A 17,104-nucleotide genomic window follows, 5' to 3' on the forward strand; every position below is an offset into this window, starting at 1 on the left:
AACTAGGAATGTCGTATTGCATCAAGAAAATATAAACACTAATTCAAGAAATCGTTTGGTTTCTGTTACTAGAAAAGTGAACTTGATAATATCAAAATCTAAGGATTTAATTAATGAATCATTTTCATAATGAATAGCTTTTCTATTTTTTTGGAAAGTAACTGCATTAAATCTTTAATACAAAGTTGACTATGAAAGTCTAAGAGTAACCATAGCTATACCATACTTTTGACCAAACCAAATAATCCAATGCTTCAGCATTAGATGTACACAGCAAAATATACACAAAAAGGTGTTAAAACTAGTTTTACTTTCTCTGAGAACCAAGGTTTAGAATCTGGAAAAGCTATATCTAAATCTGTAAGGCTCTATTAAAAACTGTGTAGTAAAACAGAAAAACGTTAGTAACCAAGCTCTCTGTCTGGGATAAAACTTGATAACGCACAACGAAAAGCTCCAGCCAGGAAAGGATTCTAAGGTGCCAGCAACTTAATTATGAAAGAATTTAAAAGGCAGGGCCAATGCTGACTCGCATTGATCCAAAGCAGATAGCATTAAACAATAGAGCTAATCCTTAACTTTTTTGGTATGAATAAATGCCCGAGAGTACCCACACCACTCATACAAATGACTGCCAAGAAGGTGGTGCCTTGTACTGAGCGGAAAAGGTTTGAAGGGAAGGGGTGTCAGCTTTAAAACAGTTCCTAAAATAGTTGCTTACAAGGATAAAGAATGAGAGAACTTACAAAGGCTTTGAATCAAGCTTGGTTCCAGGAAAAGGATACTTTGGCCCCATGTGAAAGCAAAATGAACCATTGTAAAATACAGATACCCAGATTTTGTCAGCAGAAGGAAGAGTATTGTTCATCATTTCCCACAAAGGTAGCAGAGACTTTAACTTGGATTCCTATTTTTTCCTGGCATGTAGATACTCTGCAAAAGCAACAAAGCAAACTAAATATAAAACTCTTCTGAATTTCAATACTACAGTCAAAATGCCAACTTCACAAACTCATCAAAGGTCACAGAGGAACAAATGTCCTGTTTTGTTACTTAACCTCATTACGTTCCTCCTTAGCTAACCAACACAGTTTCCTTCATGTTTTGAGGCTGACAAAATGACAGTATACTTACAACATATTAAGGACAATAAGCAGTTACCCAGAGTCAAGGAACAGAATTTGATGTGATTTCCAAAAACCAAGTTGCACATAATCCATGTTTATTACTTCTCCATTTAAGAGCTGAATAAACTTTTTTTTTTTTTTTAAATCCTCACCCACCTGAGGGTATTTTTTTCATTGCTCTTCAGAGAGTGTGGAAGGGAGAGAGAGAGAAAAACATCGATGTGAGAGACACATCGATTGGTTGCCTCCCACACTAGCTCACACTGGGCCGGGGATTAAGCCTACAACCAAGGTACATGCCCTTGGCCAGAATCGAACCAGGACTCTTCATTCTGCAGGCTGACGCTCTAACCACTGAGCCAAACCGGCTCAGGTTAAACAAACATTTTTCATTAACAACTTTTTAAAACTTTATTTTTAGCCCGGCCAGGTGTGGCTCAGCAGTTGAGCATCGACCTAGAATCCAGGAGATTGTAGTTCAATTCCTGGTCAGGGCACATGTAGGGTTGCGGGATCGATCCCCAGCCAGGGGTGTGCAGGAGGCAGCCAATCAATGATGACTCTCTCATCATTGATGCTTCTCTCTCTCCCTTCCTCTCTCTGAAATCAATAGATATATATTTATAAAAAAATAAAATAAAAAACTTTTGTTTTTAGGTTGTTTTACAAAAAGAGAAAAAGAAAATGTAATTATGTGTAAGCATTTATCAAAAATTCATTATTTTTAATTATTAGAACTGTGTTCCCTGCCCTAAAAACTTTAGTCTATGAAAGATGAGAAAAATGTAAACAATGACTATTATATTGTAAACATTTATGTATTTCCCATTTCTTTCTAAAATATATTTAAGGTTGTTTTCCACAAAGGACATATAACTGCTTCAAAATAATTGTAATTTAATAAAGAATTGTGTGTAAATTCCATAAAAGAACTACTGAGAATAAAATTCAATTGGAGCAGTTCTTGAGTAGGTTGATGATTGATTATAAAATGTGCTGTAAGTACTGAAATTCTTAACTATCAGCTGATAAGTGAACAAAATATAGTATATTCACACAACGCTATATTATTCAACCACAAAAAGGAATGAAGTAATGTTACATGCTACAACATGAAATAATCTTGAAAACACTGTGGTAAGTGAAAGAAGCCAGACACAAAAGGTCACATATTGTATGATTCCATTTATATGAATGTGTAGAATAGGAAATCCACAGTGACAATAAGTAGATTGATGGTTGTTGACAGATGCTGGAATGAGCAAACTGGAATTGCTAATAGGTATGAGGTATCTTTTGAGGGTGATGGAAATATTCTGTAATTGGATAGCAGTGGTGTTCACAATACAGAGAAAATACTTTTAAAGGGTGAATTTTGTGTTATGTGACATATCAATTTTAATTCTATAAAGTTTTTAGGAAGGAGACTTTACTTGGGATGGTGCACACACAATACAACATACAGTTGATATATTATAGGATTGTACACCTGAAAACTATGTAATTTTATTAACCAGTGTTACCCCAATAAATTCAACTTAAAAAAATAAAATAAAAATGTTAAAGCATAAGCTATACCTATTGATGGAAAAATGGCCATAATATGTTGTTAAGTATAAAAGCAAGTTTAGCCCTGGCCAGGTGGCTCAGTTGGCTGGAGTACAGTCCCATACACTAAAAGGTTGCAGGTTCAATTCCTGGTCAAGGCACCTACCAAGGTTTTGGGTTCGATCCCGGGTTGGGGTGTGTATAGGAGGCAACTGATCCATGTTTCTCTCTCACATCAATGTTTCTCTCTCTCCCTACCTCCCTTCTTCTCTCTAAACATATCCTCAGGTGAGGATTTATTAAAAAAAAGAAAGAGCAAGTTTAAAAACAGCAAACTATATGATTCTATTTATGTATGTTTATGTAGTTATATAAGTACATATTGCCCAGAAACAGATAATATATATCACAAATATATATATTATCACATATATATGACACACATATACATATATATGTAAAAATAACAGATAATGGTCATATATATATGTGTGTGTGTGTGTGTTTATTTATTTTATTTATTTATTTATTTATTTATTTTATACTACTAACAATCTTGATGACAACCAGAAAATTACGCACTTCAGTATCATTTTATTTTCTTACAAAGAACACATATTATTTCCAAAAACAGAAAGAAAAACAATACCATCTGCAAAGAAAGGTAGAGTACTATGACAAAAATACAGAGAATAGATTGAAACCAGGAGACAATATAAGCAAAGATTTTTAACCTGGGGTCCATAAACCTCAGAAAATCTGTAAATTTGTATAGAAAAAAATTACATCAATATTTTCACTAACCTCTAATTAAAATTTAGTACTTCTTTCAGATAAACCTAGACAACCTACCATAATAACGGTAACTGTGATTTTTGTCACTAACAGAAATTAATCTTCATATCACATAATAGTTGTTACAGATATCTCAAAATATCATTTATCTATATCACTACTTCAAATATCTATCTCACTATATATATCATCTATATGTATCACTACTTCAAAATCATGGTAGTTATTAGACTCACTGCTAGATCTTGCTATTTAAATGCATTGATAGAGGCACATGTATTAATATATCACAAATTTGTTTTTATATATTCTTGTATTTCAATATAACATCTATTTTCTTTCATTCATTTAAAAAATCACTATTCTAAAAAGGCTCCACAGCCTTTTCCAGACCACCAGATGATCCATACCACCAACATCCTCCCACATCTATCCATTCATTAAAGGCAGGAAGGGAAATCAATCATGAGGATATTCTAATTTTTCAGGTAATAAGCATTAGGAGCTGAACTCAGGCAAAAATAGAAATCATTCCAATTTTAATCAATTTATCTAATATGAAATTCCTAATTTTCTTTCCCAAATTTTCTCCTTCATATTTCTCAGTCATCTCTGACTTCTTCCTTCACATTCAATCAGCAATGTAAGTTAAGAGCTTTCTTTTCTATCCCAATTGACACAAATCTATTTCTTGACTTATCACATCATGTTTTAATTTAATTATTTAAAAAGAAGAGCCTCCCTCCTCCCATTCTGGTCTCAACTCATTCTGCATACCTCACCTAGATTAATCTTTTAAATAATTGTTTTCAAACTACCAACATGCTCAAAATCACTCAATGTTCCCAATGTCTTTAAAAATAATGTTGATAATTTTAACATTCTAGAGACATGTTTACAGTAACTATTAATCAAAACTATCATATAGGTACGCCCTATAAAATATCAGCTAAAACAATATTATAACATAAAACTCAGGTATTAATAAGAGAACTTCAATTTATAGATGCAAAAAAATGCTGCTCTAGAGTTGAACCTAGTAAGAAATTTTAATTCCTTACCCAGGCATTCAAACCCCTCCATAATAATCATGCTCTAATGTGCCTTATCAGCCTCCTTCCCACTGAAGCTCTGAAAGTTAATCAGAAATTAACTCAATTTCCCTCTCATCCTTGAATCTAGACTGATGCCTTTCTGCTACTATGTATTTTTTGATATAATTTCTACTGCTTGCAATGCCATTTGATTATTCATTCATTTAAAAAATAGTTATTAAGCCTCTAATATATATCAAACACTTGAGGTATAAAGGTGGGGTATCTCCGCCCTTAAAAACTCACAGTCTAATGGAAAAGCAGAGACATAAATCAGGTAAACACAAGACAACGTGGTAAATGTTACGAAAGAGAAATGCACAGGATGCTAGGGAAGCACATAGAAAGAGCATAAAGCAAACATGGAAGTGTCAGTAAGGTTTCCCAGAGTAGGGAGCATCCGAGGTGAATTATTCAAGAAGTCAGTGAGATCATAAAATATAAGGTATTGTAGGCACATATAAAATACAAACCGGGCTGTAAGTCACTCAGTATAGCTAGGCTAGGGAATACGTTCGAGAGAGGAGTAATGAATGATAAAACTGGAGAGGTGCACAAGGACAAGATCATGAGGAGCCTTACATATAATGCTATGAAATCTCCATTTTATTCTAAAAGCAATAAGGAGCAACAGGATATCTTGGAAAGTACACAGGTTTAGGAATTCCAATAACCTAAATATGAATTTGAGCTCTGACATTTACTTGCTGTATGACTTTAAACAAATCTGCCTCTTTTAGCTTCAGTTTCCTCAACTATAAAATAGGAATTAATATCAATTTTGCCAGAATTTTATTAAGTTAATTCATGTAAATCTCCTAGCACAGGGGTCACCAAACTACAGCTTGGTTTGCCATCAATAAATGGCTTTAACCTTGAAGGATTATTAAAATAAAAAAATTAAAAAACCAAAAACATAAAGAATACAGGACAGAGATCTTACATGATCCAAAAAGCCAAAATATTTACTGTATATGAATGGTCCTTTACATTAAAAAAACTTGCCAACTCCTGCCCTTACATATAATAGGCAACCAAAAAACAGTAACTTATTAAAGGATTTTATGTAGGGAATTTAAGCAATGTCCAATGACTTACATATTTCTCTGGTGACAATTCATACAAAGGAAAAGAAGTTAAAGGAACAATAATGGATGATGGGATATAAGCAAGGAGGACGTTGCAGTAATCCGCTAACTTTCCTTCCTTCTCCTAAGGATAAAGTTGAGGTCAACTTCTACACCTCTTCTCTTTATCCATCCCTGTAAGGTTACAAACCTATATGTACTTTGTATGTTACAGCATTTAATATTCTTTGTTGCTTACCATAATCTGCCTTCACTTATTTGCTATTTACCTGGGGTTAAATACCCTCTAAGTGTAAGTAGTGTAAGAGTATTTTGGAGTCAAACATCCTGTTTTAAATATTTGCTTTACCAACATCTAAGACTTATTATTTAACTTGTATGTCTCCTAATAAGAACAGTAATAGCTAATTTATATAGTGTTTTAGTTTTTTGTTTTCTTACTACAGTGTGCCACATTCTAAGCACTTTATGGGTATTATTTCATTTAATCCTCCCAACAACCCTGTAAGATAAGGACTATTATCTCTATTAAAAGTAAGGACACTGGAGCATGGAGAAGCTATATGAGTTTCCCAACAGCTAGAGAGTAAAGCATCCAAAGCTCACATTCTAAACCAGATTCAGAATGAGAATCGTACTGTCTAAATTACAGGATTTTCATAAGGATGAATTTATTTTTTTAAATTATGTATTAATAGTTTTATTAGTTGTGACAAACGTTCCATACCAAGGTAAGATGTTAACAAAAGAGGGAAATGTTTGGGAGATATGTGGAAACTGTTCTATATTTTCATCTGTTTTTTAATCTAAAACTCCTCTACAATGAAAAGTTAATTTTTCAAAAATTAACTTCCTTATCACATAGAGATGCATTCATGAATGGTGTAGGTAGATGAGATCTTCCAGCTGTCTCTTTTTGGACCTAGACATGAGTAGGTGCATGAGACTGCACCCAGTGAGTCAGAGGAGACTCCACAGTGGCGAGTGCTATGGGGTTAGAGCCCTGCCCTCAGCAGTCTTCATAGATTTTGTTATTAATAACTCTTACTGAACACAAACAGGTAACAGTTGTGATTATAGACACCCATACAAAACTATTTACATGACTTGTAGGTATAGCTGGTCAGCTACCCTTTGCTTCCTCTGCAGCCACATCTCACACCACTCTTACCTTGTTACACTCTAGTCATAACTATTTATTTTAAGTTCTTCATAGATATCATGCCCTCTTCTCGCCTCTCAGTCTTTTCCCTCTGTTTGCAAGACAAATTTAGATTACATAGTTAAAGGGGAGGATATGGCTTTTCAGTCCTTAGTACTCAGAGTAGTTCAATAAATATTAATCCATTTCCTGGTAGAAAAGACCATATTCTAAACTTTTTAGTCCCCAGAACCCCGAATACAATAGCTTATAGCTAGTAAACACTTAATAACTATATATTAATATGATAGATATGCTTTTGGTGATTAAAATTCTTGTAGTATCTCAAGGTTATCACTCTGTGCATAATTCACAATATATTATTTCATAAATTTCTATATAGATGCTTAAGACCACTAAATATGAACCTATAGCAGCATATACCATCAGTTTTTTCTTTTGTTTTGTTTTGTTTAATATAAACATTAAGATCAGATAGCAATGAATACATATGTAAAGATCCCAACAAAGTCTTTGTACAGACATTAAAGTTGTTATATACTAAGTTCAATCCTACTCTCTCAGCAGTATTTATAACTAGTATTATATAACTCTGATTTGTGTTTCTCATTTAGGGAATCTAAGTAATTTGGGAAAAGAGAAATAAGATTCTAAACTGTAAGATTACAGAGAGAGAGGTTCTCTCTGCAAAAGATGAATATAAGGGCCCGGCCGGGCATGGCTCAGCCACTGAGCATCGACCGGTGATCCAGGAGATCAAGGTTCAATTCCAGGTCAGGGCATCTGCCTGGGTTGCAGGCTCGATCCCAGTCCAGGGAGTGCAGGAGGCAGCCGATCAATGATGACTCTCTCATCATTGATGTTTCAACTCTCTTCCTCTCTCCTCCTCTCTCTGAAATCAATAAAGATATATTTTTTAAAAAAAGAGATGAATATAAGGAAGATAAAGTATTATGACTTACATTTTGTGTCACCGATTTCTATTGTTATTAAATGAAAACCCAAAATTAGTAGGTGTCTATTCAGTATGAATGTGTCACAGAGCAAAGTGAACTACTTATTTTTTTGTAAAAAATTAGAAATAAGTTTTTAATCTGTAATGAGATTTTTTAAATGACCAAAAAAATTTAATAGAAAGTAATAATCTGGCTACACAAGAGAATACAAACAAAATTCTATTACCGCTTTCTAACTCTGCCTTAACAGAACAATTCGGAACTAAACTCAAAGTTGTTTAACTTCTGAGATATAACATGAAGGACAGAAATAAAATTTTTTAAAAATATTTATCTAATCAAAATGTAGCTACATGGAAACACAAAGTTTCAAAAACTAAACAAAGAGTAATAATCACATCAAATGACACATAACCTGTGTAAAGCAAAATTTCCTTAGAAGAAAGCTTTTAAATTTTTCAGAAAACTTACAAAAACAAAACCATTGATGCTGAAATATTTTGGGGAAAAAGTCAGACGACTGCCAGGTTCAAAGTGAACATAGAATTCTTCATTAACCATACCCTCAATATCACAAAGGTTTGTTCCCTTCTTTTAAGTTTTATGATAAGCACTTCATCTTTTTATTTAATATTTTCTCTGCTTCCCATGTTCCTCCTTCCAACCTAGCTATCAAATTAAGCAGAATAAAATTCTCCACAGTTTAGTTTTCCAAAATAAGCAATATTCTCCATTGCTCAATAAATCTGAATTATTCAGAAAATCTTCAGGCCTGGCTAGGCGTGGCTCAGCAGTTGAGCATCAACCTAGGATCCAAGAGATCGGGGTTCGATTCCCGGTCAGGGCACATGCCCAGGTTGTGGGCTAGGCAGCCGATCAATGACTCTCTCTCTCATCATTGATGTTTCTCTCTCTCTCTCCCCCCCCCCTTTCCTCTCTCTGAAATCAATAAAGATATGTTTTAAAAAAAGAAAAAAAAAAGAAAATCTTCAGTAAAGGTTTAAGAGCCTGCCATAGGTGTGTATGGATCAATGGAAAGACAATTAGAAAGCATTAAAGGAGGAAGAAGGGGAGGAAGGACAACAGAGGGGAGATAAGAAGGGGGAAAAGAGAAGGGGAAAGCTAGTCCTTCTTTTCCAAACAAATTAAGCATTATTATTGCCACCCATTACTGGACATAGCATCTTCACTTTTCCAAACCATATTTCATACTTTCATCAAAACTCAACCTAGCACCCCTTCATGATAAAACTTTTAACAAACTAGGAATAGAAGGGAACTTCCTGAACATAAGAGGCATCTATGAAAACCCCACAGCTAACATACTTAACAGTCAAAGACTTAAGACTTTCTCCCAAGATCAGGAATAAGACAAAGTTATCTGCTCTTGGCACTTCTTCTAGCAATGTACTAGAGGTTTTAGCCAGGGCAATTAGGCAAGAATATGAAATAAAATGCATCCAGATTGGAAAAGTAAAACTATATTTATTTATAGGTGACATGATCCTTGATATACAGAAAATCTTACATAATCCACTAAAAATCCACTAGAACTAATAAACAAGTTCAACAAGCCTACAAAATACAAAATCGATACACAAAAATCAGTTGTATTTTTATACAACTGCAATGAACAACCCAAAAATGAAATTAAGAAAACAATTCCATTTACAATAGCATCAAAAAGAATAAAATATTTAATAAATGCAACAAAAGAATTGTAAAACATAATCTGAGAACTACAAAATATTGTTGACATAAAGATCTAAATAAATGGAAAGATCCCATGTTTGTAAATGGGAAGACTTATTAAGATGGCAATACTCCAAACTGATCTACAGATTAACACAACTCCTATCAAAATCCCAGCTGGCTTCTTTGCAGAAATTGACAGACTAATTCTGAAATTCATAAGGAAATACAAGAGACATCTAATAGCCAAAACAATATTGAAAAAGAACAATGTTGGAGGACTCACACTTCTCAATTACAAAGCTATGGTAGTCAAGATATTACTGGAATACGGAAAATCATAGAGTTCAATGGAATAAAATTTAAAGTCCAGAAACAAACCCTCACATTTATGGTTAAGTGATTTTTGACAAGAGTGACAAGACAATGCTACAGGGAAAGAATAATCTTTTCAACAAATGGTACTGGGACAACTGAATATCCACATGCAAAAGAATAATGTTAGACTCCCTACATCAGGCCACATACAGAAATTACCTTAAAATAGATCCAAGATCTAAATGTAAGAGCTAAAATGATAAAACACTTAGGACAAAACAGAAGGGTAAATCATTGTAATCTTAGATTAGTAAAGGGTTTCTTAAGTATGACACCAAGAGTGCAAACAACAGAAGAAAAAATAAATTAGACATCAAAATTTAAAACTTTTGTTCTTCAAAGGGCACTATCAGGAAAGTGAAAAGACAACTCACTGAATTGAGGGAAATATTTGCAAATCATATATGTGATAAGGAACTTGTACCTATTAATATACAAAGGACTCTCACAACACAATCATAAAAAGATGAAAAACAATTTTAAAATGGTCAAAAGATCTAAATACACATCTTTCAACAAAAAAATACACAAATGGCCAATAAGCAAATGAAAAGACATTGCCAAATCATTAGGGAAATGCAAATCAAAATCACAATGAGATACTACTTAACACCCACTAGGAGAGCTATGATCAAAAAGACAAAAAACAAATGTTGTCAAGGATGTAGAGAAAGTGGAGCCCTTATACACACTATTGGTGAAGATTTGAAATGGTGACACTGCTTTGGAAAACAGTCTGGACATTTGTCAAGAGTTTAAACATTAAGGCACCATATGACCCAGCATACCCCCAAGAGAACTGAAAACTATCCACTCAGAAACTTACATATGAATGTTCATAGCAGAATTATTTACAATAGCCAAAAAGTAGAAACAACTCAAATTCCTATCAGCTGATAAAATATGGTATAGCCATACAATGGCATATTAAAAAGCCATAAAAAGAATAAAGTACATAATACGAATGAACCTTGAAAACAGAGTAAATGAAAGAAAAGAAGCCTGTGATAAATGACTACATATTACATTAATATTCCATTTGTATGAAATGTCCAGAAGAGGTAAATACACAGTCAGAAAATAAATCATTAATTGCCTGGAAATAAAGGTTTGGGAGAATGAGGGTTAGCTCTTAAAGAATACAGGATTTATATTTCAGGTGACTGAAAGGTCTTACAATTGTGGTGATGGCTGCACAAATATGAATATACTAAACACTACTGAGTTATATATCTTAAATAGACTATTTCTACGGTAAGTGAATTATATCTCAAAAAAGCTCTTACCAAAAAACTTTTTCTTTAAGTAGTCCCTCACCTACCTACCATTCCATTCTGTTACTCCCTCTCAGAGCAGCTTATACTATAGTGACTTGCACTTATTTATTGTTTTGAAATAACTTAAATTGTTTTATCTTCCTTACAAGAGTGTCTTCTACTTCTTTCATACTTTTCTTTAGAACTAAATATACTAATGGGTATAGAATGGACTCCCAAATAAGGTTTTCAATTCTCAAAATACAAAGTATTAGAAATATTTACCATGGAGAAGTTAACCAGACTGCTCAAAAATCTTCCTTTGGGGAAATACAGACATATATAAAATTCCCCAGATTCCTAACTAAACTCTTCAGAATAAAAATAAGTATAGGTGGAACAGAGAGCTGCAGTTTTACTTTACAAGAATACTAGGCAATGAAAGAGTAAGTTGTGATTCAATTAAAATTAAAGTTGTCCAGAAATAAAATGCACTTAATGTATTAGAGGTTCGATGTTAGTATAGTTAAAGAAAGTTGTAGTATTTTCATAGGGAAACAGGAGCACAAGTTAATAATTAAGGTTTTGTTGTTTACTGGATGATTTTGTTGTTCTTTCTGGGTTAAGGTTGACATATCTTATGATTACAATGACTTTAGAATTACAAAAACAGCAACAACAAACAATAAAACATAGTAAGGTGTACCTAAATGATATTTCTTTAAAGTATAAAGTAATAATAATTATAATGCTTATCTCAACAGAGAAAGAAAATTCAAAAATGTGTTTCCCATGAAACTATACCCCAGAAACTAAAATTCAAAGGCAACTGATTTCAAAGTACAAGGAGAAACAACTCAAACAGTCAAAACCCAGTACACCACAATGGCAATCAATAACTGGATAGGAAAGAAGAAACCCACTAAAGATTATTAAATACAATTATAATGTTCTCTCAACTATTTGTATCTTTAAATAGCTGAATTAACTTGTCACTCAAACTCCTCAAAGAAGAAAGCTCCTGTTTCCTCCTCTTCCTCCTCTGGCTCTACTCCTGCTCTTCTCTTCCCCCTCCCCCCAATTTCACTCTTTCAAGATGGAAAACAATTTTTAAGTATTATAATTTAGTTTTAGACATAATTTCATAAATATATGCTACCATCTAAAATAGCATCATGCAAAGCCCCAAGCTGTCCACTATCCAGAGACTACATTTCTATCCCCCTTCCATTCAGATAAGATTGTGACAAATTCTTACCAATGAAATGCAGGCAGATGTTGGTCACTTCAAGTCTGGGGATTTTTTAAAAATTTATCTTTATTGTTGAATGTATTCAAGATGTCCCATCCCCCTCCCCATGGATCTGTCTGGGGATTCTTACGACATGGTCTGTGGGTAATAGGCAGGGCTTGGAGGCCTTAGGGAATAGTGGAGCTATAAGATGTAAGGAGTCTGGGTCCCTCAATTACCACAGGGAGGAGAGCCACAAGCCTGCTAACCAGGAGCACCTGCACTGTACTGTTAGGTGAGCAAAATATAATCCTATATGTATTAAGCCACTGAAATTCTGGAGTGTATTTATCACCCTAATTAGCATTACCCAAAGTAATACATAAACAAATTCTTAAGTATTTCAATTCCCTCTAATTAAAGACTTTTATAAGGGATATTTTAGAAAAATTGTTTAAAAGCCCATTTCAGTAACAATACATTTTAAAATCTAAACAATTTGCCACTTTGATTTTGATGTAACATAATTCCTTTAGTTTAAACAATGATAGCATAAGCACTGTTAATAAATGTCACTGTCTACATATCTTAATATTAGTTTAGTATCATCTATTTTCATATTATAGAGAAAATTTTCCTCAATTTTCCTAAATTAAAGTATGAAGTGTTTTAAAATACTAGTGTTTCAAAATATAATTCATAGTATCTAGTGAAAACTACCAAATACCTAGTTAACAGCAAAATTCTATTTTATTGTTTTCAAAACATTAAAAATTACCATTTATAATTTTTAAGGTAAGATTCTTCCTTTAAATAGAACTATATGGCAGATAATTCTATTTGTTATAAATGCACACATACCCATAATGCACTCATTTTAACAAAACCATGACATTTTGCATTCTAATAAAGTTGTCCCTACCACCCTTCACAAATTTACTAAAATTTTAGTGCCTACTAGGTTGTTGTTTTTTTTAAGCCTAACTGGTTAACTTGGTATTAGTTACAAACTTAAGACATTACAAACTTAAACCAATAAAATGTCTTCAATATTCTCTTCACCCTGCCTTCAACAAAAAAAGAGAAAAAAAATCATTTATTTAACCTCTGTTGCCTCTACCTTAAACTCCATGTCATTGCTTTTTTCACAATACAACTAAAATTAAATGGACAGCACATTTATTACTCCACACAGAGTAATAAAAATGGAAAATTATTGAAAGTTGATAAGAGAATTCTTGCTTCCATTCAGGAAAATATTCCAAGAGGTTTTGTTTACCAGAATCAATCAGCCTAAACTAAAAGAATTACATAGCAATATTTGTGGCACTTATACTTTGTGGACCTATATAAACACACTCTAGTTCTTTGATCTTTTTTAATGCTTGACTGTATTACAACATGTATGTGCTACAAACAGGTTAATTTTTTTCCCAGGGCTACATAACAAGAACTCATAAAAAGAGTAATGAAACTGAGAGATGGCCCATTTGAAAATATGAAAAAATATTAAGTAAGACTATATAGCCTCTATAAACTAGTACACTAGGTATTTTAATGACAGTCTTATTTCTAGAAATAAAAGAATTCTAAAATATATTTTTAAAAGCTGTTTATATATACCTTATGTATATCAAAGAACTCTGAAATGTTCTATTGCCTTGATTTAAAAAAAAAAAAATCTTTATTGATTTCAGAGAGAGGAAAGGAAAGGGAGAAAGAGAGAAACATCAATGAAGAGAGAGTCATCTATCTGCTGCGGGGGATCCAGCCTGCAACCAGGGCTGGCATCCCTACCAGGAATTGAACCGAGATCTCCTGGATCATAGGTTGATGCTCCAACTGCTGAGCCACGCCCAGCCGGGCTTACCTTGGTTTTAAACTTAGTTACATAATATTGCTCTCAGTAATTACATGAGTACTTATACTTATGTTTTTCAATGCTCAGTCAGGACTGCAGGTGGAGGAACTAATATTTAACTAAGCATCTACTATGTGTAAAACGTTTCTCTATCTTCAGAAACCTTACTATAAATGTATTATCTCCTTCTTGCAGATGAGAAAAAAGAGGTTTATAGACATTAAATACCTTGCCTAAGGTCAACTAGCTAAGAAAAATGTCCCAGTTGGAATTCTGAGGTCTGTAAAACAAATCCTTATTCCATTAAACTATGTGTGTGTCGTTTTTCCAGTGGTGGTCATAGAAAACGGCTCTCCACCCCCTACACGCCCAACCCCCATTCTTACCCCCACTTCCCAGTGAAAGGCACGGGAACATTTCTTTGTGAGACCAGGTTCAGAAAAGACCAGTCTCTGGCCATTACACAAAGCACGGCCTGCAAGGGTCGAATCTATATCATGATCTTCTCCTGAGGGTTTTAGCTAGGTGAGCTCACTAGATACAAATGGAAAGAGGGTGGAGTAAAGTAAATCAGCAAATAATTATACAAATGCCACTTATCTTTAATTCTGAAATGCCCTGTACACCTATTGGCAGATTTCTCTTCAGAGGTGCATTTTAGACTACTCTCAAAATAGCTTTTCAGGAGTACACTCTGCGTAGACAACACAGGCTGCTCGATCTAGACTTTGGGGACTATGAGGGAAAGTGTGTTTGTGCACAACTATCTTGATTGACAATTAAGACACCTAGAGGTAATTAAGGTAGTATCTCCTAAAAGGTAGAGGGTACTGTGCTTCCAGTGTGTACAGACGGCTCAGCTAAACTGCCAGAACACAAACCCATCTAAAGAGCCCAAGCTAAGCGGTCCCGGGAGTCGAGGATGACAGCTCCAGGAACTTCCTCTTCCTCGCGGCGCTCAGCCCGGCGCGCACCCGCCTTTCCCCCAGGAGGCAGGGTAAAACCATTTCAAATGCACGAAACCGACCGATCGCACCCACGCCACAGCGCGGCGAGGCCAGCTTCCATGGCTTCCCCTGCCCCTCCGAGAAAAATTTTATCTTTAAAAAAAAAAAATGCGTACGTGTTACCAACCACAAAGTATTTGCAACGAAAAATGAAAATATGTACTTAGTCCCTCCACACAGCCTTCAGGGAAGAATGAAAAGAAGGGATCTCGACACCGCGTATTCCCGAGATTTACGGCTTTGATTCACTTTCCCTCAGGTCCCACCGCCGGCGACGGGGAGCTTGCAGTTTCGACGACAAAATATGCCTTCGCCTCCGCTCAGGAGACGCGGAGGCGGCGGAGGCGACATCAATCAGGACGTTCCGCCTCCGACCCTCACCTGCCCAGGCCCGAGACCGCGCCTTGGGCCCGCGCGGCCGGGCGGCCCGGGAGGCGTCTCGGAGGCCGGCGGGAGGCCGCGAGCGCGCGGGCGCTGAGGCGGTTAGGCCGCGCCGCAGGCCGGCGCGCTTCCTGCCGCGGCCGCGAGGGCAGAGGCGCGGCCCCCGCCGCAGCCCTCCGGGCCCGGCGGCCGTACGGGTGCCCCACACTCTCCCGCTGCCCGGCCGGGCCCCCGCGGAGCAGCTCTCACCTGCGGGGCTCCGGAGCCTCGGCCACAAAGGGGGAGGGACACGCCACTCGAGGGTCCGGGACACACGGGTTCCCCGGAGTCCTGGGCCCCGAGCGCAGACCAACCCCGGCCCCCAACACACACCCGGAACCTCTGACAGAGACCCGGGCCCCCTGACAGAGACCCGGCCAGCCCCGCGCCCGACACACACCCACTCGCGGTGGCTCCTCAGGGCCGCCCGCCAAAGTCCCGACTCGCAGCCCACACTCACAGTAGCCTTTCTCCCACCTCATTTCCCCGGGGACGCGCTCCTCTTCCCAACACTCGGATCCTACTCGGAGGCACAAAAACACTCTACCTCATTCTCTTCCTCTGGCCCAGGAGGAGCAACAGCAGCCATTTCCCCGCGGCAGGGGAAACACACACAAACACGCGCGCGCGCGCGCTCCAGGCCCCCCCAGCTGCTCCCCCCGGAGCCGCGGACGCACACGCAAACACAAACACCCACAGGCGGGCCCGCTCCCGCCCGCCCCGAGGGAAGCCGCCGCGGCCGGCGGGGCAGGGCCCGGGCTCGCGGGCGCGCAGGGCGCGGGCCTTCGCCCCCTCCTCACCTGCATTCAGCGCACCGGGGTCCGGGCGGCGACGGCGGCGGCGGCGGCGGGGCGACTGGTGCTGGTGCTGCGGCGGCGGGGGAGGCGGTGGCGGCGGTGGCGGCGGGGCTGAGGGCAGCAAAGACATGCAGGCAGCCCGCCGGGGGGGAGAGGCACCGGCCGGAGGGGACGCGGGGCGGGCGGGCCGGGCCGGGCCGCCTGAGGAACGGCAGAGGCGGCGGTGAGGAGGGCGGCAGAAGGGATCGAGGAGACGGACGGGGGCGGGGAGGGGGGCGAGGGCCGCGCCGCCGGGCTTCGGGGACGGGGACCCTGGGCGCGCAGGAGAGGTCCCGCGACCGCTGACGAGAAGGCCTCCGCCAAGGGAAGCTGCGCCCCCGCAGCCGCCGGAGCTGCGGCTACTACAGCGAGAGCCGCGCTAAGCCTGGCCTTGGCCTTGGCCTCCCGGCGCTGGGCTGCCGCCGCTGCGGGGGTTGCCGCCGCGCTCGCTGCTGCCGGGGCCGAGGCTGCCACACAGAAACGCCAGCGTCCGGGGCCTTCGCTCTCGCTCACACACGTTCACACCCCCGAGGGCCGGGGGAGAGGCGTCCGCGCGATATCGGTGTTGAGATTAATAACAAGGTGCAGAGAGTGCGAGAAGAAGGGTTGATTGACGTGGAGGGGCTGGCGGGAGTCAGTCACTCCCCTGAGCG

The 17,104-nt window shown here is 38.0% G+C and overlaps 1 protein-coding gene across 3 annotated transcripts in view; it reads right to left on the reverse strand.

Annotated features, from left to right (window-relative positions):
* CNOT6L (CCR4-NOT transcription complex subunit 6 like) overlaps positions 1-17,087 on the reverse strand; it is a 95,025-nt gene extending 77,938 nt beyond the window's left edge. Inside the window, exon 1 of one of the 3 annotated variants that reach the window (XM_081135444.1) lies at positions 16,416-17,087. Coding sequence is in view for 2 of the 3 variants with exons in the window: in XM_081135445.1 (XP_080991571.1) it covers positions 16,163-16,167 (5 nt within the window). In the remaining variant the exon portion in view is untranslated. Of the gene's footprint in view, positions 1-16,092; positions 16,248-16,415 lie in introns of those variants that run through there. The other 2 variants (XM_081135445.1, XM_081135443.1) reach the window with 2 other exon arrangements.
* Positions 17,088-17,104: the final 17 nt, after the last annotated feature.

The sequence above is a fragment of the Miniopterus schreibersii genome, assembly GCF_964146895.1.
Source record: "Miniopterus schreibersii genome assembly, chromosome: 1".
Taxonomy (NCBI): Eukaryota; Metazoa; Chordata; class Mammalia; order Chiroptera; family Miniopteridae; genus Miniopterus; species Miniopterus schreibersii.